General features: G+C 44.1%; 1 protein-coding gene across 1 annotated transcript; it reads right to left on the reverse strand.

The window, feature by feature from the left end:
* Positions 1 to 1,292: 1,292 nt before the first annotated feature.
* On the reverse strand, positions 1,293 to 6,467 carry LOC117506287 (the record flags this gene model as incomplete). The annotated part of the gene is made up of 3 exons (XM_034165776.1): positions 1,293 to 1,364; positions 1,459 to 1,658; positions 6,062 to 6,467. Coding segments are annotated over 3 exons (657 nt in total), but the record flags the coding sequence as incomplete, so codon positions are not given.
* Between the last annotated feature and the right edge of the window lie 15,745 nt (positions 6,468 to 22,212).

Raw genomic sequence — 22,212 nt, forward strand, 5'->3', positions numbered from 1 at the left:
TGTCTGTGTGTGTGTTTCTGTGTCTCTGTGTGCGTATCTCTATGTGTGTGTCTGTGTGTCTCTTTGTGTGTGTGTCTCTTTGTGTGTCTCTATGTGTGTCTTTGTGTGTGTGTCTGTGTGTCTCTGTGTGTGTTTGTCTGTCTCTGTGTTTGTCTGTGTGTGTGCGTGTGTCTGCGTGTGTCTCTGTTTGCGTGTTGTGTCTCTGTCTGCGTGTCTCTGTGTGTGTGTCTCTCTGTGTGTGTGTTTGTCTCTGTGTGTCTGTCTGTCTGTGTGTGTGTGTCTTTGTGTCTGTGTGTTTCTGTGTGTCTGTCTGTCTGTGTGTGTGTGTGTCTTTGTGTCTGTGTGTTTCTGTGTGTGTCTTTATGTGTGTGTCTCTATTTCTGTCTGTGTGTGTGTGTGTCTTTGTGTCTGTGTGTTTCTGTGTGTGTGTCTTTATGTGTGTGTCTCTATTTCTGTCTGTGTGTGTGTGTCTGTCTCTGTGTTTGTCTCTATCTCTGTCTATATGTGTGTCTCTGTGTCTCTCTCTGTGTGTGTCTATGTGTGTGTGTATGTCTGTATCTCTGTCTGTGTGTCTGTATGTGTGTGTCTTTTGTGTGTGTCTCTGTCCGTGTGTGTGTGTGTGTGTCTGTATGTGTGTATGTCTTTATGTGTGTGTCTCTATCTCTGTCTGTGTGTGTGTCTGTGTCTTTATGTGTGTATGTCTTTGTGTCTGTGTGTGTCTGTGTGTATGTCTTAATGTGTGTGTCTCTATCTCTGTGTGTGTCTTTATGTGTGTGTCTCTATCGCTGTCTGTGTGTGTGTGTCTTTGTGTGTGTTTCTGTGTGTGTCTTTATGTGTGTGTGTCTCTAGTTCTGTGTGTGTGTGTGTTTGTCTCTTTGTCTATATGTGTTTCTCTGTGTCTCTCTGTGTGTGTGTCTGTATCTCTGTCTGTGTGTCTGTATGTGTGTGTCTTTTGTGTGTGTCTCTGTCTCTGTGTGTGTCTGTGTCTGTATGTGTGTATGTCTTTATGTGTGTGTCTCTATCTGTGTGTGTGTGTGTCTTTATGTGTGTGTCTCTCTGTGTGTGTGTCTGTATCTCTGTCTGTGTGTCTGTATGTGTGTGTCTTTTGTGTCTGTCTCTGTGTGTGTCTGTGTCTGTATGTGTGTATGTCTTTATGTGTGTGTCTCTATCTGTCTGTGTGTGTGTCTTTATGTGTGTGTCTCTATCTCTATCTGTGTGTGTCTGTGTGTCTGTGTGTGTGTGTGTGTGTGTGTGTGTGTGTGTGTGTGTGTGTGTGTGTGTGTGTGTGTGTGTGTGTGTGTGTGTGTGTTTCCTTACAGACTCTTGGTCTTGGATCTCAGTTGTTGATTTTTAAATTCTGGTTCCTGAACCAAAACACAAACATGTTGGTCTTTTAGAGTCCTGGTTCATTGCAGTTCTGGATTCGGTCACATTCTCTTGCACTCTTCTGAACTCTACCTTAGTGCCACTGAGCAGCAGCTTGTGGTGCAGAGTACTGCCTCCTCTGTGGGTGCAGGGGGGTTGGTGGGCAACACCTAGGCTGAGGACAGGGTCAGAGGTCAGAGGGGGGGTGATGGAATGAATTACGCTGTCTGACAGGAACCGATCCAGAGGAGGTTCCTGAAGCAGAGCGCCGTCAGAGCGCGTCCGGCGCAGCACTGCGTGACACAGACAAAACCACAGTCCATGTCACAACAAAACATAAAGACACGTTTGATTATTTGTATCAGGGGAACAATATTATTAAAAAAACAACAAAAAACAAACAAACTGATGTTCTCTGAGATTATGAAGTCAGTCTTCCTTGTCTTTCGGCTGTTCCCGTTAAGGGTCGCCACAGCAGATCAAACACCTGCATGTCCTCCCTCAGCACATCCATAAACCTCCTCTTTGGTCTCCCTCTTCTCCTCCTGCCTGGTGGCTCCATCCTCAGTATCCTTCTCCCTATATACCCTGGGTCCCTCCTCTGCACATGTCCAAACCATCTCAATCTCGCCTCTCTGACTTTGTCTCCAAACCGTCCCACCTGAGCTGTCCCTCTGATACGAGGTCTGTCCATAAAGTATCGTACCTTTTTATTTTTTTCAAAATCTATGTGGATTTGATTCATATGTTTTTACGTCAGCCAAGCTTGAACCTTCGTGCGCATGCGTGAGTTTTTCCACGCCTGTCATTCGCCTGTGGGCAGGCTTTGAGTGAGCACTGCTCCACCCCTCTCGTCGTTGTTTCATTGCGACGAAATGGCGGAATGATTTGGGCTTTTTTTCCATCAGAATTTTTTCAGAAACTGTTAGAGACAAGCAGCTAGAAACCATTCGAAAAATTTATCTGGCTTTCGGTGAAAATTTTACGGGCTTCACAGAGAATAAGGAGTGTTACTACAGCTTTAAGGACGGCCCACAATGGCACACGGCGCGCCGCGGTCCGAGCCGCCATCGAGAGGCAGAAACCACCACATCATTTCTAAACGGATGGCTGTGTGGAGCCAGGACCATCATGTGCAATTTCTCTGGTTATCACAAGAGCTGGACATCAGCCATTTTCCGGCAGATTTCACTTTTAACAAGAGATTTTGTCATGGAAAGCCGCGCGGAGGCTTTGCGCGTCACGACCGATTCGCTGATGAAGCGAGACAAAGGAACACCTCCGTTTCGGAGTGTTAGAGGACAAGTTGGGATATGCCTATCTCTCCACAATTTCTCTTATACTCACTCAACTGGTAAGCACTGAAAGCTGAGATAGGCATGTCCCAGCTTGTCCTCTAACACTCCTTATTCTCTGTGAAGCCCGTAAAATTTTCACAGAAAGCCAGATATTTCGAATGGTTTCCAGCTGCCTGTCTCTAACAGTTTCTGAAAAAATTCTGATGGAAAAAAAGCCCAAATCATTCCGTCATTTCCTGACAATGAAACAACGACGAGAGGGGTGGAGCAGTGCTCACTCAAAGCCCGCCCACAGGCGAATGACGCAACCGACAGGCGTGGAAAAACTCACGCATGCGCACGAAGGTTCAAGCTTGGCTGATGCAAAAACATATGAATCAAATCCATATAGTTTTTGAAAAAAATAAAAAGGTACGATACTTTATGGACAGACCTCGTATGTTCATTCCTAATCTTGTCCATCCTCATCACTCCCAAAGAGAATCTCAACATCTTCAGCTCTGCCTCCTGTCTTTTTGTTAGTGCCACCGTCTCTAAACCGTCCAATATAGCTGGTCTCACTACTGTTTTGTAAACGTTCTCCTTCACTCTTGCTGATATTCTTCAGTCACAAATCACTCCTGCCACCTTTCTCCACCCACTCCACCCTGCCTGCACTCTCTTCTTCACCTCTCTACCACACTCTCCATTACTTTGAACAGTTGACCCCAAACATTTAAACTCATCAGTCAGGTTTCAGAATTCATCATAGTACAGAAACAGCATTAGTGAAGGTTACAAATGATCTTCTTATGGCCTCGGACAGTGGACTCATCTCTGTGCTTGTTCTGTTAGACCTCAGTGCTGCTTTTGATACTGTTGACCATAAAATTTTATTACAGAGATTAGAGCATGCCATAGGTATTAAAGGCACTGCGCTGCGGTGGTTTGAATCATATTTGTCTAATAGATTACAATTTGTTCATGTAAATGGGGAATCTTCTTCACAGACTAAAGTTAATTATGGAGTTCCACAAGGTTCTGTGCTAGGACCAATTTTATTCACTTTATACATGCTTCCCTTAGGCAGTATTATTAGACGGTATTGCTTAAATTTTCATTGTTACGCAGATGATACCCAGCTTTATCTATCCATGAAGCCAGAGGACACACACCAATTAGCTAAACTGCAGGATTGTCTTACAGACATAAAGACATGGATGACCTCTAATTTCCTGCTTTTAAACTCAGATAAAACTGAAGTTATTGTACTTGGCCCCACAAATCTTAGAAACATGGTGTCTAACCAGATCCTTACTCTGGTTGGCATTACCCTGACCTCTAGTAATACTGTGAGAAATCTTGGAGTCATTTTTGATCAGGATATGTCATTCAAAGCGCATATTAAACAAATATGTAGGACTGCTTTTTTGCATTTACGCAATATCTCTAAAATCAGAAAGGTCTTGTCTCAGAGTGATGCTGAAAAACTAATTCATGCATTTATTTCCTCTAGGCTGGACTATTGTAATTCATTATTATCAGGTTGTCCTAAAAGTTCCCTAAAAAGCCTTCAGTTAATTAAAAATGCTGCAGCTAGAGTACTGACGGGGACTAGAAGGAGAGAGCATATCTCACCCATATTGGCCTCTCTTCATTGGCTTCCTGTTAATTCTAGAATAGAATTTAAAATTCTTCTTCTTACTTATAAGGTTTTGAATAATCAGGTCCCATCTTATCTTAGGGACCTCGTAGTACCATATCACCCCATTAGAGCGCTTCGCTCTCAGACTGCAGGCTTACTTGTAGTTCCTAGGGTTTGTAAGAGTAGAATGGGAGGCAGAGCCTTCAGCTTTCAGGCTCCTCTCCTGTGGAACCAGCTCCCAATTCAGATCAGGGAGACAGACACCCTCTCTACTTTTAAGATTAGGCTTAAAACTTTCCTTTTTGCTAAAGCTTATAGTTAGGGCTGGATCAGGTGACCCTGAACCATCCCTTAGTTATGCTGCTATAGACGTAGACTGCTGGGGGGTTCCCATGATGCACTGTTTCTTTCTCTTTTTGCTCTGTATGCACCACTCTGCATTTAATCATTAGTGATTGATCTCTGCTCCCCTCCACAGCATGTCTTTTTCCTGGTTCTCTCCCTCAGCCCCAACCAGTCCCAGCGGAAGACTGCCCCTCCCTGAGCCTGGTTCTGCTGGAGGTTTCTTCCTGTTAAAAGGGAGTTTTTCCTTCCCACTGTAGCCAAGTGCTTGCTCACAGGGGGTCGTTTTGACCGTTGGGGTTTTACATAATTATTGTATGGCCTTGCCTTACAATATAAAGCGCCTTGGGGCAACTGTTTGTTGTGATTTGGCGCTATATAAAAAAATTGATTGATTGATCTACTTTCACCACTTCTATTCCTTGTAACTGCACTATTCCACTGGGCTCCCTCTCATTCACACACATGTACTCAGTCTTGCTTCTACTGACTTTCATTCCCCTTCTCTCCAAAGCATATCTCCACTTCTCCAGATTAGACTCAACTTGCTCTCTACTCTCACTGCAGATCACAATGTCATCTGCAAACATCATAGTCCATGGGGACTCCTGTCTGATCTCATCCGTCAACCTGTCCATCACCACTGCAAACAAGAAAGGACTCAGAGCTGATCCTTGGTATAATCCTACCTCCACCTTGAATGAGTCTGTCATTCCGACTGCGCATCTCACCGCTGTCACACTATTCTTGTACATGTCCTGCACTACCATAACATACTTCTCTGCCACTCCAGACTTCCTCATACAATGCCACAACTCTTCTCTTGGCACCCTATCATAAGCTTTTTCTATGTCCACAAACACACAGTGTAACTCCTCCTGTTCTTCTCTGTACTTGTCCATCAGCATTCTCAGAGCAAACATTGCATCTGTAGTGCTCTTTTTCAGTATTAAAGTGATTATAAAGTCACAAATGTGAAGAAAAAAAATATGAGATATTTTTTTTTAAATTTTTGTTTTGCATTTTTGACTGAACATTTTGTTGTGTACATGTTGGTGCACAAAGAGTGATGAGGATCCAAACTGTGGTGGTCTGGAATTCTATTTTAAATGGTGCATTTTGGTCAGTTTTATATCTGAAAAAAGATCCAACTTATCCATAATAATTAAATCACAACATTCTTTTATATTGACATAAAATAAATGCGACCCTGATTTGTGCTTGTTTTGCTTGCACATCCCAGTTGTGGCCAAAATGATTTCAAGAACAAATGAGCGTACGAGCACATGAGTCTGGCATTTTTTTTTTTTTCTGTAATTCTTTTAGTTAATATGTGATGTTAATGGCAGCTGTCACAGGATTTGTTTTCAGCTTTTTCTTTCTTTTACGTTAAGTGAAATAATTTGAACAGCATTGTTTGTGTTAGACTGACCTCCAAGCCTGCAGGGGGAGCTATCATCAGTCCCTGCTTCCTCCTTCTTTGTGGTAAATTGTTTGCAATAATGAAGGAGGTCCTGCTCCCTGACAGCATTCATCTCAGGTATCTGTGGCACATGTTCCTCCTCCTGCTGCTCCTGCAGCTTCCTGTCCTCTGGCACATTTCCTCCTCCTCCTCCTCCCTTCTCTTTCTGCATCAGGCAGTTTGAGTTCCAGTAAATGGAGGATGATGGGAGAAGGAAGGTGGGGTCAGACTGACAGAGCCACTCAGGTGGTGAGAAGGTGTTTGCTGGAGAAGAGGAGCAGGAGGAACTTGGACTGGGGGAGGTGAAGTGAGGGGCAGGGACAAGAGAGGAGACAGGGGAGTAAGGACTGGGGGAAGGAGTGGTTGGGGAGGAAGACTGGAAGAACAGAGAGACAGAGAAGGTCACAGTGTGAGCTGAAAGACCATTTCAGGAGCTCAGTATGGAACAGGCAGCTGCTGGTGTCTCTGGGGTCAGGCGTGGTTACTTCCTGTCCCACATCCAGCCCAGAATGTCTCCAGTCTAACTGATGCTGCAGTCATTACAGAACCATCTTGAGTCCTGGATGGAAATCATCCAGGTGTGACACCCCCCCCCGCCCCCCCACCTCTGGAAGGTAGCTGTCAATCTGGCACAAACAGCTGAGATGTGTGCGTGTCGTGGACTGGTGCAGGTGCTGCATCCTGCACTGACCTGCTGGATCATAACACTCAATCTTCTGAAAACATACCAAGTCCCATAACCACACAGTCACACAGGAAGGAATAATGCTATCTGTGGGTACGTTTACATGCCGTTAATATTGGGGATAAGGTCAATATTCCGGTTTCTGAATCATTAGGAATAACCCGTTTACATGCTTAAGCAGACAGAGTTACTCCTGTATACATGGTCATTGGTATCATTTGGAGTATCCCATCTAAACAGTGACACACGTCTTCCACCGGTGCTTGATTTGCCCTGGCATTCGTGCAAATCCTGCTTCGCGTAACTTTTCGGCCACCTTCTTGTAAATGTTGCTATCTCAGTTCTTTCTACCGTCAATAACAGACATTATATTCATGTCTTTCACGATAGTAATGAAGTACTCAGTTTCCTCCTCACTCCAAAAGTGTGGTGCTGTGCTACCGCGTCTGGATTTCCCCATGCTTGTTTACCTTTGTGGTGTCCGGTGGGTTGCGCGTGCCGCATACAAGTAGTTGCCATACTCAAAAGACCAAGATTCCTTGTGGATAGGACATGCGCAGAACACAAAATAATGTTAATTTCTATGGGGATATTCCGATGCATGTTTATATGACCTGATATTCGGGTTAGAAAAGGAGTAACCCAGGGGTCATATTTGGGTTTTTAAAAACCGGAATATGAGCATATTCGGGTTTTTGCGGGTGTTTACATGGCCGTGCGCAACTGGGTTATTGCTAATATTCCGGTTATGAAAGGGTTATTGGCTGCATGTAAACGTAGTCTATGAGTTCACCGCTAGATGACACTAAACCTTACATATGGTAGCTTTATAGAGGGAAAGTGCCCCACAGTATTTTACAGAAAGCCATTTGAAAGAAATTTGAAAAGTTGGTTGATAAAGTGTATAATCAGAATCAGAATCAGAAGAAGTTTATTGCCATTGCCAGTGAACAGGATTCACAGACTAGGAATTTGCTTCGGTACAATGGTGCAACATTAAGAAGAGATAAAATGCTAAGATAAAATATAACATATGTGTCAAAATAAGATAAAATATAAGATAAAAAAAAAGAAATATGAAATATGAAAGGCTGTGTGCAACAAAAAAACAGAGAAAACAGTGCAGTGGGAGGAGTGCAATTAAAAACCAAAGTACATTGTCTAAAGTGACCCGTGATAAAATGATAAAGCTTAAGGTGACTGAGTTATGAGGAGTTCATGAGTCTAACGGCAGAGGGGAAGAAACTGTTCTTATGGCGGGAGGTTCTGGTCCGGATGGACCGTAGCCTCCTGCCCGAGGGGAGTGGTTTGAATAGACCGTGTGCAGGGTGAGAAGGGTCAGCTGTGATCCGACTTGCTTGGCCCAGAGTCCTGGAGACGTGCAGGTCGTGGAGAGATGGAAGGCTACAGCTGATCACCTTCTCAGCAGAGGCCACAATGCGCTGCAGTCTGTGTCTGTCCCTGGCTGTGGCCCCGGCGTACCACACCGTGATGGAGGAGCAGAGGATGGACTCGATGATGGCCGTGTAGAACTGCACCATCAGCTGGACAGGCAGCTTGGCCTTCTTCAGCTGCCGCAGGAAGTACATCCTCTGCTGGGCCTTCTTGATGAGGGAGCTGATGGTTGACTCCCACTTGAGGTCCTGGGTGATGGTGGTGCCGAGGAAGCGGTGACAGATCACAGTGGTGATGGGGCTGTTGGTGAGGGTGAGGGAGGGCGGGGGGGCTGTGGCTTTCCTGAAGTCCACGATCATCTCCACTGTTTTCTAGGCGTTGAGCTCCAAGTTGTTGCTGCTGCACCAGGTCACCAGCTGGTCCACCTCCCTCCTGTAAGCAGACTCATCCCCATCCGAAATGAGTCCGATGAGGGTGGTGTTGTCCGCAAACTTGATGAGCTTTACAGAGTCGTGGCTGGAGGTGCAGCAGTTAGTGTACAGGGAGAAGAGCAGAGGGGAAAGGACACAGCCCTCTGGAGATCCTGTGCTGAGAGCCCGAGACGTTCTTTCCCAGCCTCACACGCTGACTCCGGTCCGTCAGGAAGTCTGTGATCCACCTGCAGGTGGAGTTGGGCACGTGGAGCAGAGAAAGCTTGTCCTGGAGCAAAGCTGGAAGGATGGTGTTGAATGCAGAGCTGAAGTCCACAAACAGGATCCTAGCGTAGGTTCCTGGGGAGTCCAGGTGCTGCAGGATGGAGTGCAGGGCCAGGTTTATGGCGTCATCTACAGACCTGTTGGCTCTGTAGGCAAACTGCAGGGGGTCCAGGAGGGTGTCGGTGATGGACTTCAGGTGGGATAAAACCAGGCGTTCGAAGGTCTTCATGACTACAGACGTGAGAGCCACAGGACGGTAGTCATTAAGTCCAGTGACGCGTGGTTTCTTGGGGACTGGAACTATGATTGAGGACTTGAAACAGACTGGAACATGGCATGACTCCAGGGAGGTGTTGAAGATCCCTGTGTAGACTGGGGCCAGCTCATCAGCACAGTGTCTCAGGGTGGCAGGAGAGACACAGTCTGGGCCCGGGGCCTTACGTGGATTCAGCCTTTTGAAATGTCTCCTCATGTCATCCTCTTGGACCGAGAGGGCAACAGGGGGAGTGGAGAGGGCAGCAGTGAGAGGGGGGAGGTCCAGAGTGTTTGAATATCCAGTTGTGTGGGGGGTGGGGAGGTGTGAGTCCTTGTCTTCAAAGCGTGAATAGAAGACGTTCAGGTCATTGGCCAGCTTCAGTTCGTCAATAGAACGAGGTGCTTTGGGCTTGTAGTTGGTGATCTCTTTCAGCCACCTCCACACAGAGGCTGAGTCGTCGGCAGAGAACCTTTGCTGCAGACGTGAACTGTACATGGATTTAGCCTTTGCCACCTCCTTGCTAAATCTGTACTTTGCACCTCTATAGCTGTCTCTGTCTCCTTCTCTGAAAGCCACCTGATGGAGCTGATGGAGCTGCCGGAGTTTAGATGTGAACCAGGGCTTGTCAAGAAAGGCTGTTATTCTGGAGACGGGAGAAATGAGTCCTTGACTAGGGACTGGAGTGAACAAGATAAGTGTGTGGCAAGACAACTGAAGTCAGCTCGAAACCGCTGTGAGTTACATGAAAACAAAGACGTTCAGTGCATCTGACTGCCGTCTTAAGGCCCTTGCTGTCTCAATATCTGTACCCTGGATTTTCATCGGCATCAGTGGAGACAAATGTGTTTTCAATTGGAACTTAGAAGTCTCAACAGAGTCCGACTGCCTCACCAATGCAGGGATATCATTCCACAAGACCGGGGCACGATAGGAAAAGGCTCTATTTCCCGCAGACGTTTATTCACCCTAGGGACACAAAGCAATCCTGTGTCCTGTGAACACAGAGCCCGGGCCAGTACATAGAGCCTAAGTAGATCAGCCAAGTAGGGCAGTGCCAGTCCGTGAACAACTTTATAGGCCAGTAGCATGACCTTAAAAGCTGATTTCACCAAGACAGGTAGCCAGTGAAGAGACGCCAAAATAGAGAGTAATGTGGTCAAACCTTCTGCTTTGTGTCAAGAGTCTGGCAGCAGTGTTTTGAACCAACTGAAGACCCCTAATGCTGGACTGCGCCAACCCAGAAAATAAAACACTGCAATAATCCAGTTGAGAGGAAACAAATGCATATGTGCATGTGTCTGAGTTCAAAAGCAGGAAATTACCAGACATCCAGCTTCTCACTGATGTAAGGCAATCCTGTAGGGATTTTATATGAATGAGATTATCAGCAGTTATCAGCCTGTACAATTGAGTGTCATCAACATAGCAATGAAAGGTAATTCCAAAACTCCGCAGACTATGCCTGAGGGGTGCAAGATAAAGGGAGAAAAGCAGAGGGCCTAAGACAGATCCCTGTGGAACCCCAAATTTCATGTCACTAAGGCTAGAGGTAGTGTTATTGTGCAAGACACATTGAGAACGACTAGACAGGTATGATGTCAACCATGCAAGAGCACTCCCAGTAATCCCAAAATGATTTTCCAACCTATCAAGTAGAATATGATGATCCACTGTATCAAATGCAGCACTGAGATCTAACAGCACCAGAACCGTAGTGGTGTCCGAATCCATTGTAAGCAGAAGATCATTCACCACTTTAGTGAGAGCCGTCTCTGTGAAATATTTTCTAAAAGCAGACTGCAGTGGCTCAAAGAGATTATTCTCAGTAAGATAGTCTACGAGCTGCTGTGACACCACTTTTTCCAGAATTTTAGAAAAAAATGACAGATTTGATATCGGCCGATAATACACTCAAGATTAGGTTTCTTAAGTAATGGTTTCATCACTGCAAATTTGAAACATTTAGGAACAGATCCAGAAGTTAATGAGAGATTAATAGTTTCCAGCACAGTCGGCCCAAGAGTGGACCCACCTCAATAGCAGGGTGCAGTGGCTGGGTTAAGGCATGCCGGGATATGTTTAACCTAATGTCTTCTATTTTGTTCTCCAAGTAATCCAGGAAATCTTGTGCTGTAAAAGGAGACCGAACTACAGGTGGTTGTCCATGAATGAAAATTGCTCCTGTGTCAAACAACAACTTTGAGTTATGTTTGTTTTTGTTGATGAATTCAGAGTAGTAGGTCCACTTTGTAGCCAGTAATGCATGCTTATAATGTAAAATAGTATCCCGCCACGCAAGGCGGAACACCTCTAATTTAGAACTACGCCATTTCTGTTCCAACCCTCTAGTCTTCTGCTTATGGTCACGCAAGTAACCTTTGAACCAAGGCGACTGTGCCTTGGGAAGGCGTGGCCTTAATCGAGGAGGTGCAGCCTTATCAAATGTGGTTTAAAATGCTGAATTTAATCTATCCATTGACTCAACATTCAGACAACTTTATTGATCCCAAAAAAGGGCAATTACGTTTACACTCCAATTACCTCAGACAAGATACAGCAATTAATCCACAATTATTACTTGTTTACTGTAATAATGGCACACATCAAAATTAAAGACAACACATATACATTTGACATTATTTATGTGTACTAAACTTGAAGCAGTCCGTCATCCGAATTGAGGCAAAGTGGGTGAAGGCCGCAGCAGGAGGGGCCTGTGCCGTCCAGCCTGGGGGTTGAAGGCTGCAGCAGTAAAAACTGCGCTGCCTTCGAGGTGGCAAGGAGGAAGCCAGGGTGGGGGGAGTGGAGAGACATGGGGGGGTAATAGGGATGGAGGAAGGGAGACATGCGTCGTGTGCAGATGAGTTAAATTTCTGTCAATTTCTGTCCGTGTGTGTGTAAAGTCTGATGTTGCTAGGCAACAGCAGGCTGGGGGGGGGGGTAGATGAGAAGGGGGGGGGACCGAATTCCTTTACCAAGGCTGTAGATCCTTCTGGGGGAAGAGCAGGGAATTTGGCCTTCAGGAGCCGATAAGGCTGCCATGTTGATGTTTGGCGGAGAGATACAGAATTCTATTTACTGCACCCCTGCCCATCAAGAGTCCAAATTTATGAGGAATATTCTGTGGTCCTCAGCAGTACAATCTTATGCAATGCAGTGATTTGCTCCGAGATTTAATCCATTTTGCGTTTGAGTTCAAGAGTTCACGCAGTCTGAGATTACACAGCATTGCCCAACTCATTAATTATGACGGACTGATGAGGGGACAAAATTCTGGAAGCAGCCGTCTTGCTAATATTCCTGTGGGTCAGGGCAGCGCACAAACCAATCAGCACCAAACCTTCCCCCCATAAAAGCGAATACGAATGAATCCTCAACGTCTTCCACAGAGAGTGGAGCCACATGTCACACTCCATTCTCTCAGGCGTCAAGAGCAAAGCCTGCTGGGTAGGTTCCATCAGGGCACGCAGGGTCTCCAAACCCTGATCTCCTTGTCGAAGACAAATGGTGTCAATGGCGTTGAGAGACCAGCTGATCAATTCCATAGTTAATGCAAATCATAATTTGAAGAATTCACAGTCTGGTGAAGCTGGGACTTTGAAGGTCGCAGCAGAGATAGAGAGCAGAAAAAGGAGGAGAGGAGAGGGGAGGAATGTGACAGTCCTAGCCGGAGTCCCAGGCTGCACTGGAAAACTTAAAGTTAAAATTTCAAGCAGTCATAGTTGAAGGTTTAATATGTTGCCGCAAGAGTAGACAAGGTTGTTCCACTAAACACAGCAGAGAAACTGTAAACTTAATAAGTGAGTGATCAGAGACCACTGATGTAAGAGGCATGATGTCAATTTTCGTGACAGCAATACCACGTGCAAGAACCAAATCCAGGGTATTTCCACTAATTCAATTCAATTCAATTTTATTTATATAGCGCCAAATCACAACAAACAGTTGCCCCAAGGCGCTTTATAAGGCCATACAATAATTACAGAAAAACCCCAACGGTCAAAACGACCCCCTGTGAGCAAGCACTTGGCGACAGTGGGAAGGAAAAACTCCCTTTTAACAGGAAGAAACCTCCAGCAGAACCAGGCTCAGGGAGGGGCAGTCTTCTGCTGGGACTGGTTGGGGCTGAGGGAGAGAACCAGGAAAAAGACATGCTGTGGAGGGGAGCAGAAATCAATCACTAATGATTAAATGCAGAGTGGTGCATACAGAGCAAAAAGAGAAAGAAACACTCAGTGCATCATGGGAACCCCCCAGCAGTCTAAGTCTATAGCAGCATAACTAAGGGATGGTTCAGGGTCACCTGATCCAGCCCTAACTATAAGCTTTAGCAAAAAGGAAGTTTTAAGCCTAATCTTAAAAGTAGAGAGGGTGTCTGTCTCCCTGATCTGAATTGGGAGCTGGTTCCACAGGAGAGGAGCCTGAAAGCTGAAGGCTCTGCCTCCCATTCTACTCTTACAAACCCTAGGAACTACAAGTAAGCCTGCAGTCTGAGAGCGAAGCGCTCTATTGGGGTGATAGGGTACTATGAGGTCCCTAAGATAAGATGGGACCTGATTATTCAAAACCTTATAAGTAAGAAGAAGAATTTAAATTCTATTCTAGAATTAACAGGAAGCCAATGAAGAGAAGCCAATATGGGTGAGATATGCTCTCTCCTTCTAGTCCCCGTCAGTACTCTAGCTGCAGCATTTTGAATTAACTGAAGGCTTTTCAGGGAACTTTTAGGACAACCTGATAATAATGAATTACAATAGTCCAGCCTAGAGGAAATAAATGCATGAATTAGTTTTTCAGCATCACTCTGAGACAAGACCTTTCTAATTTTAGAGATATTGCGTAAATGCAAAAAAGCAGTCCTACATATTTGCTTAATATGCGCATTGAATGACATATCCTGATCAAAAATGACTCCAAGATTTCTCACAGTATTACTAGAGGTCAGGGTAATGCCATCCAGAGTAAGGATCTGGTTAGACACCATGTTTCTAAGATTTGTGGGGCCAAGTACAATAACTTCAGTTTTATCTGAGTTTAAAAGCAGGAAATTAGAGGTCATCCATGTCCTTATGTCTGTAAGACAATCCTGCAGTTTAGCTAATTGGTGTGTGTCCTCTGGCTTCATGGATAGATAAAGCTGGGTATCATCTGTGTAACAATGAAAATTTAAGCAATGCCGTCTAATAATACTGCCTAAGGGAAGCATGTATAAAGTGAATAAAATTGGTCCTAGCACAGAACCTTGTGGAACTCCATAATTAACCTTAGTCTGTGAAGAAGATTCCCCATTTACATGAACAAATTGTAATCTATTAGATAAATATGATTCAAACCACCGCAGCGCAGTGCCTTTAATACCTATGGCATGCTCTAATCTCTGTAATAAAATTTTATGGTCAACAGTATCAAAAGCAGCACTGAGGTCTAACAGAACAAGCACAGAGATGAGTCCACTGTCTGAGGCCATAAGAAGATCATTTGTAACCTTCACTAATGCTGTTTCTGTACTATGATGAATTCTAAAACCTGACTGAAACTCTTCAAATAGACCATTCCTCTGCAGATGATCAGTTAGCTGTTTCAAGAATTTTTGAGAGAAAAGGAAGGTTGGAGATTGGCCTATAATTAGCTAAGATAGCTGGGTCAAGTGATGGCTTTTTAAGTAATGGTTTAATTACTGCCACCTTAAAAACCTGTGGTACATAACCAACTAACAAAGATAGATTGATCATATTTAAGATCGAAGCATTAAATAATGGTAGGGCTTCCTTGAGCAGCCTGGTAGGTCCAATAGACATGTTGAACTAATGAAAATAACTCAGACAGAACAATCTGAGAGAAAGAGTCTAACCAAATACCGGCATCACCTAAAGCAGCCAAAGATAACGATACGTCTTTGGGATGGTTATGAGTAATTTTTTCTCTAATAGTTAAAATTTTATTAGCAAAGAAAGTCATGAAGTCATTACTAGTTAAACCTAACTTAACTTAAGTTAAAGGAATACTAGGCTCAATAGAGCTCTGACTCTTTGTCAGCCTGGCTACAGTGCTGAAAAGAAACCTGGGTTGTTCTTATTTTCTTCAATTAGTGATGAGTAGTAAGATGTCCTAGAGCAACAGACTCTTTTTCCAGGCTAAGTGAAGATCTTCTAAATTAGTGAGATGCCATTTCCTCTCCAACTTACGGGTTATCTGCTTTAAGCCGCGAGTTTGAGAGTTATACCACGGAGTCAGACACTTCTGATTTAAAGCTCTCCTTTTCAGAGGAGCTACAGCATCCAAAGTTGTCTTCAATGAGGATGTAAAACTATTGACGAGATACTCTATCTCACTTACAGAGTTTAGGTAGCTACTCTGCACTGTGTTGGTATATGGCATTAGGGAACATAAAGAAGGAAACATATCCTTAAACCTAGTTACAGCGCTTTCTGAAGGACTTCTAGTGTAATGAGACTTATTCCCCACTGCTGGGTAGTCCATCAGAGTAAATGTAAATGTTATTAAAAAATGATCAGACAGAAGGGAGTTTTCAGGGAATACTGTTAAGTCTAATAATAGATTAAATGCAGTGTTGAGGCTGTCATTCTCAGCATCTATGTGGATGTTAAAATCGCCCACTATAATTATCTTATCTGAGCTAAGCACTAAGTCAGACAAAAGTTCTGAAAATTCACAGAGAAACTCACAGTAACGACCAGGTGGACGATAGATAACAACAAATAAAACTGGTTTTTGGGACTTCCAATTTGGATGGACAAGACTAAGAGACAAGCTTTCAAATGAATTAAAGCTCTGTCTGGGTTTTTGATTAATAAGCTGGAATGGAAGATTGCTGCTAATCCTCCGCCTCGGCCCGTGCTACGAGCATTCTGGCAGTTAGTGTGACTCGGGGGTGTTGACTCATTTAAACTAACATATTCATCCTGCTGTAACCAGGTTTCTGTAAGGCAGAATAAATCAATATGTTGATCAATTATTATATCATTTACTAACAGGGACTTAGAAGAGAGAGACCTAATGTTTAATAGACCACATTTAACTGTTTTAGTCTGTGGTGCAGTTGAAGGTGCTATATTATTTTTTCTTTTTGAATTTTATGCTTAAATAGATTTTTACTGGTTATTGGTGGTCTGGGAGCAGGCACCGTCTCTACGGGGATGGGGTAATGAGGGGATGGCAGGGGGAGAGAAGCTGCAGAGAGGTGTGTAAGACTACAACTCTGCTTCCTGGTCCCAACCCTGGATAGTCACAGTTGGAGGATTTAAGAAAATTGGCCAGATTTCTAGAAATGAGAGCTGCTCCATCCAAAGTGGGATGGATGCCGTCTCTCCTAACAAGACCAGGTTTTCCCCAGAAGCTTTGCCAATTATCTATGAAGCCCACCTCATTTTTTGGACACCACTCAGACAGCCAGCAATTCAAGGAGAACATGCGGCTAAACATGTCACTCCCGGTCCGATTGGGGAGGGGCCCAGAGAAAACTACAGAGTCCGACATTGTTTTTGCAAAGTTACACACCGATTCAATGTTAATTTTAGTGACCTCCGATTATCGTAACCGGGTGTCATTACTGCCGACGTGAATTACAATCTTACCAAATTTACGCTTAGCCTTAGCCAGCAGTTTCAAATTTCCTTCAATGTCGCCTGCTCTGGCCCCCGGAAGACAACTGACTATGGTTGCTGGTGTTGCTAACTTCACATTTCTCAAAACAGAGTCGCCAATAACCAGAGTTTGATCCTCGGTGGGTGTGTCGCCGAGTGGGGAAAAACGGTTAGAAATGTGAACGGGTTGGCGGTGTACACGGGGCTTCTGTTTAGGGCTACGCTTCCTCCTCACAGTCACCCAGTCGGCCTGCTTTCCCGGCTGCTTGGGATCTGCCAGAGGGAAACTAACGGCGGCTAAGCTACCTTGGTCCGCACCGACTACAGGGGCCTGGCTAGCTGTAGAATTTTCCACAGTACGGAGCCGAGTCTCCAATTCGTCCAGCCTGGCCTCCAAAGCTACGAATAAGCTACACTTATTACAAGTACCATTACTGCTAAAGGAGGCAGAGGAATAACTAAACATTTCACACCCAGAGCAGAAAAGTGCGGGAGAGACAGGAGAAGCCGCCATGCTAAACCGGCTAAGAGCTAGTAGCTGCGCTAAGCTAGCGGATTCCTAAGAACACGCAAAGTGAATAACGTGTAAATAATTTAGAGGTGATTCAGCAGAGGGAGTGCTTTAGTTAAGGCACGTGAAGATTACACTGTGAAACAAATCGTTATCTAGGTAACTAGATCAATCTAACTGCGCAGATTAAACAGCTAACAGATACAGAAAAACACTGCTGTGCTCCGGAACAGGAAGTGATACAATACCGCAGTGAGAGCCAACCCACACGTGAGGATGCCAGAAACAACTATTTAGCCTTCTTGGACTGTGATGTTACGATTGGAGAGAACAGGCAGCTCCAGACAGGGTTTTACAGAAAACCCACTCCACTGACCAATATCTGCTCTTTGGCTCAAACCACCATCTTGAACACAAGCTCAGGGTGATCAGGACTCTTCAACACGGAGCCCTACAGGTGCCCACAACTACAGAAGGAAGGGCTAAAGAACAACAACTTGTCCAGAAAGCCTTCACAGTATGTGGGTACCCACGATGGTCCCTGGATAAAGTGCAGAAGTCCAAAAGAACAAAGAGACCAGACAGACAGAAGACGGAGCCAAGAAGAAGAGGAGTGTCTCTCCCTTATTTAGCAGGAGTAGGGGAAAAACTACAGAGGATCTTCAGACAGCACAAAATCCCAGTTTACTTTAAACCGGTTAACACCTTGAGACAGAAATTAGTTCACCCTAAGGACAGGATCCCTAGTTACAAACAGAGCAATGTAGTGTATTCTGTTGGGAAAGTGTAGGTACACGGACCCACAACAGGGGGCGCAAATGAACGGACAATGGAGTAGGTCAAATAACAACACTTTACTGTTGTGAATCAATCAATCAATCAATTTTTTTTTTATATAGCGCCAAATCACAACAAACAGTTGCCCCAAGGCGCTTTATATTGTAAGGCAAGGCCATACAATAATGATGTAAAACCCCAACGGTCAAAACGACCCCCTGTGAGCAAGCACTTGGCTACAGTGGGAAGGAAAAACTCCCTTTTAACAGGAAGAAACCTCCAGCAGAACCAGGCTCAGGGAGGGGCAGTCTTCTGCTGGGACTGGTTGGGGCTGAGGGAGAGAACCAGGAAAAAGACATGCTGTGGAGGGGAGCAGAGATCGATCACTAATGATTAAATGCAGAGTGGTGCATACAGAGCAAAAAGAGAAAGAAACAGTGCATCATGGGAACCCCCCAGCAGTCTACGTCTATAGCAGCATAACTAAGGGATGGTTCAGGGTCACCTGATCCAGCCCTAACTATAAGCTTTAGCAAAAAGGAAAGTTTTAAGCCTAATCTTAAAAGTAGAGAGGGTGTCTGTCTCCCTGATCTGAATTGGAGCTGGTTCCACAGGAGAGGAGCCTGAAAGCTGAAGGCTCTGCCTCCCATTCTACTCTTACAAACCCTAGGAACTACAAGTAAGCCTGCAGTCTGAGAGCGAAGCGCTCTATTGGGGTGATATGGTACTACGAGGTCCCTAAGATAAGATGGGACCTGATTATTCAAAACCTTATAAGTAAGAAGAAGAATTTTAAATTCTATTCTAGAATTAACAGGAAGCCAATGAAGAGAGGCCAATATGGGTGAGATATGCTCTCTCCTTCTAAGGCTTTTTAGGGAACTTTTAGGACAACCTGATAATAATGAATTACAATAGTCCAGCCTAGAGGAAATAAATGCATGAATTAGTTTTTCAGCATCACTCTGAGACAAGACCTTTCTGATTTTAGAGATATTGCGTAAATGCAAAAAAGCAGTCCTACATATTTGTTTAATATGCGCTTTGAATGACATATCCTGATCAAAAATGACTCCAAGATTTCTCACAGTATTACTAGAGGTCAGGGTAATGCCATCCAGAGTAAGGATCTGGTTAGACACCATGTTTCTAAGATTTGTGGGGCCAAGAACAATAACTTCAGTTTTATCTGAGTTTAAAAGCAGGAAATTAGAGGTCATCCATGTCTTTATGTCTGTAAGACAATCCTGCAGTTTAGCTAATTGGTGTGTGTCCTCTGGCTTCATGGATAGATAAAGCTGGGTATCATCTGCGTAACAATGAAAATTTAAGCAATACCGTCTAATAATACTGCCTAAGGGAAGCATATATAAAGTGAATAAAATTGGTCCTAGCACAGAACCTTGTGGAACTCCATAATTAACTTTAGTCTGTGAAGAAGATTCCCCATTTACATGAACAAATTGTAATCTATTAGACAAATATGATTCAAACCACCGCAGCGCAGTGCCTTTAATACCTATGGCATGCTCTAATCTCTGTAATAAATTTTATGGTCAACAGTATCAAAAGCAGCACTGAGGTCTAACAGAACAAGCACAGAGATGAGTCCACTGTCTGAGGCCATAAGAAGATCATTTGTAACCTTCACTAATGCTGTTTCTGTACTATGATGAATTCTAAAACCTGACTGAAACTCTTCAAATAGACCATTCCTCTGCAGATGATCAGTTAGCTGTTTTACAACTACCCTTTCAAGAATTTTTGAGAGAAAAGGAAGGTTGGAGATTGGCCTATAATTAGCTAAGATAGCTGGGTCAAGTGATGGCTTTTTAAGTAATGGTTTAATTACTGCCACCTTAAAAGCCTGTGGTACATAGCCAACTAACAAAGATAGATTGATCATATTTAAGATCGAAGCATTAAATAATGGTAGGGCTTCCTTGAGCAGCCTGGTAGGAATGGGGTCTAATAAACATGTTGATGGTTTGGATGAAGTAACTAATGAAAATAACTCAGACAGAACAATCGGAGAGAAAGAGTCTAACCAAATACCGGCATCACTGAAAGCAGCCAAAGATAACGATACGTCTTTGGGATGGTTATGAGTAATTTTTTCTCTAATAGTTAAAATTTTGTTAGCAAAGAAAGTCATGAACTCATTACTAGTTAAAGATAATGGAATACTCAGCTCAATAGAGCTCTGACTCTTTGTCAGCCTGGCTACAGTGCTGAAAAGAAACCTGGGGTTGTTCTTATTTTCTTCAATTAGTGATGAGTAGAAAGATGTCCTAGCTTTACGGAGGGCTTTTTTTATAGAGCAACAGACTCTTTTTCCAGGCTAAGTGAAGATCTTCTAAATTAGTGAGACGCCATTTCCTCTCCAACTTACGGGTTATCTGCTTTAAGCTACGAGTTTGAGAGTTATACCATGGAGTCAGACACTTCTGATTTAAAGCTCTCTTTTTCAGAGGAGCTACAGCATCCAAAGTTGTCTTCAATGAGGATGTAAAACTATTGACAAGATACTCTAACTCCCTTACAGAGTTTAGGTAGCTACTCTGCTCTGTGTTGGTATATGACATTAGAGAACATAAAGAAGGAATCATATCCTTAAACCTAGTTACAGCGCTTTCTGAAAGACTTCTAGTGTAATGAAACTTATTCCCCACTGCAGGGTAGTCCATCAGAGTAAATGTAAATGTTATTAAAAAATGATCAGACAAAAGGGAGTTTCAGGGAATACTGTTAAGTCTTCTATTTCCATACCATAAGTCAGAACAAGATCTAAAATATGATTAAAGTGGTGGGTGGACTCATTTACTTTTTGAGCAAAGCCGATAGAGTCTAATAATAGATTAAATGCAGTGTTGAGGCTGTCATTCTCAGCATCTGTGTGGATGTTAAAATCGCCCACTATAATTATCTTATCTGAGCTAAGCACTAAGTCAGACAAAAGGTCTGAAAATTCACAGAGAAACTCACAGTAACGACCAGGTGGACGATAGATAATAACAAATAAAACTGGTTTTTGGGACTTCCAATTTGGATGGACAAGACTAAGAGACAAGCTTTCAAATGAATTAAAGCTCTGTCTGGGTTTTGGATTAATTAATAAGCTGGAATGGAAGATTGCTGCTAATCCACCGCCCCGGCCCGTGCTGTAACCAGGTTTCTGTTAGGCAGAATAAATCAATATGTTGATCAATTATTATATCATTTACCAACAGGGACTTAGAAGAGAGAGACCTAATGTTTAATAGACCACATTTAACTGTTTTAGTCTGTGGTGCAGTAGAAGGTGCTATATTATTTTTTCTTTTTGAATTTTTATGCTTAAATAGATTTTTGCTGGTTATTGGTAGTCTGGGAGCAGGCACCGTCTCTACGGGGATGGGGTAATGAGGGGATGGCAGGGGGAGAGAAGCTGCAGAGAGGTGTGTAAGACTACAACTCTGCTTCCTGGTCCCAACCCTGGATAGTCACGGTTTGGAGGATTTAAGAAAATTAGCCAGATTTCTAGAAATGAGAGCTGCTCCATCCAAAGTGGGATGGATGCCGTCTCTCCTAACAAGACCAGGTTTTCCCCAGAAGCTTTGCCAATTATCTATGAAGCCCACCTCATTTTTTGGAATGTGCACAACAAATACAACAGATTACAACAATAGACAAAAGTCAATTCTCAAAGGTGTCGTGTGGGCAGGCTCGAAGATAGGAGACGCCTGTCCAAAGCAGAACCGGAACCACACGATTTCCTCCGCCACCAGACCCCGGGAATACTGGAGCCGCCAAGTCCCGAACTCCCAGGTGGCCACTGCCTCCACGTGTCAGACCTGGTACTGCTGGCGAGGAACAAAAAGCAATTAAATGAGGGCGCGTTTGCACCCAGGAATCCGTACGGCAGGAAAGCTACCTCCACCTCTCGGAAAAGTAGTCCACAATACAACGCACAAATACTGTCAAACAGTCAGCTGAGGTACGTTACCTTCCAGGTAGAACGATATCTCGGCAAAGAGGTGGAGATGACGTCTTGCTGTTATACCGATGCTGATCAGATGAGTGGTGACAGCTGTCATAGGTGATGAGTGTCAGCTGTCACCCCGGCTGCTCCTGTGAGGCGGCAGCGCCCTCTGGTGCCTGGAGCCCGCACTCCAGGCAGGGCGCCCTCTGGTGGTGGTGGGCCAGCAGTACCTCCTCT

The sequence above is a fragment of the Thalassophryne amazonica genome, unplaced genomic scaffold (genome assembly GCF_902500255.1).
Source record: "Thalassophryne amazonica unplaced genomic scaffold, fThaAma1.1, whole genome shotgun sequence".
NCBI lineage: Eukaryota > Metazoa > Chordata > Actinopteri > Batrachoidiformes > Batrachoididae > Thalassophryne > Thalassophryne amazonica.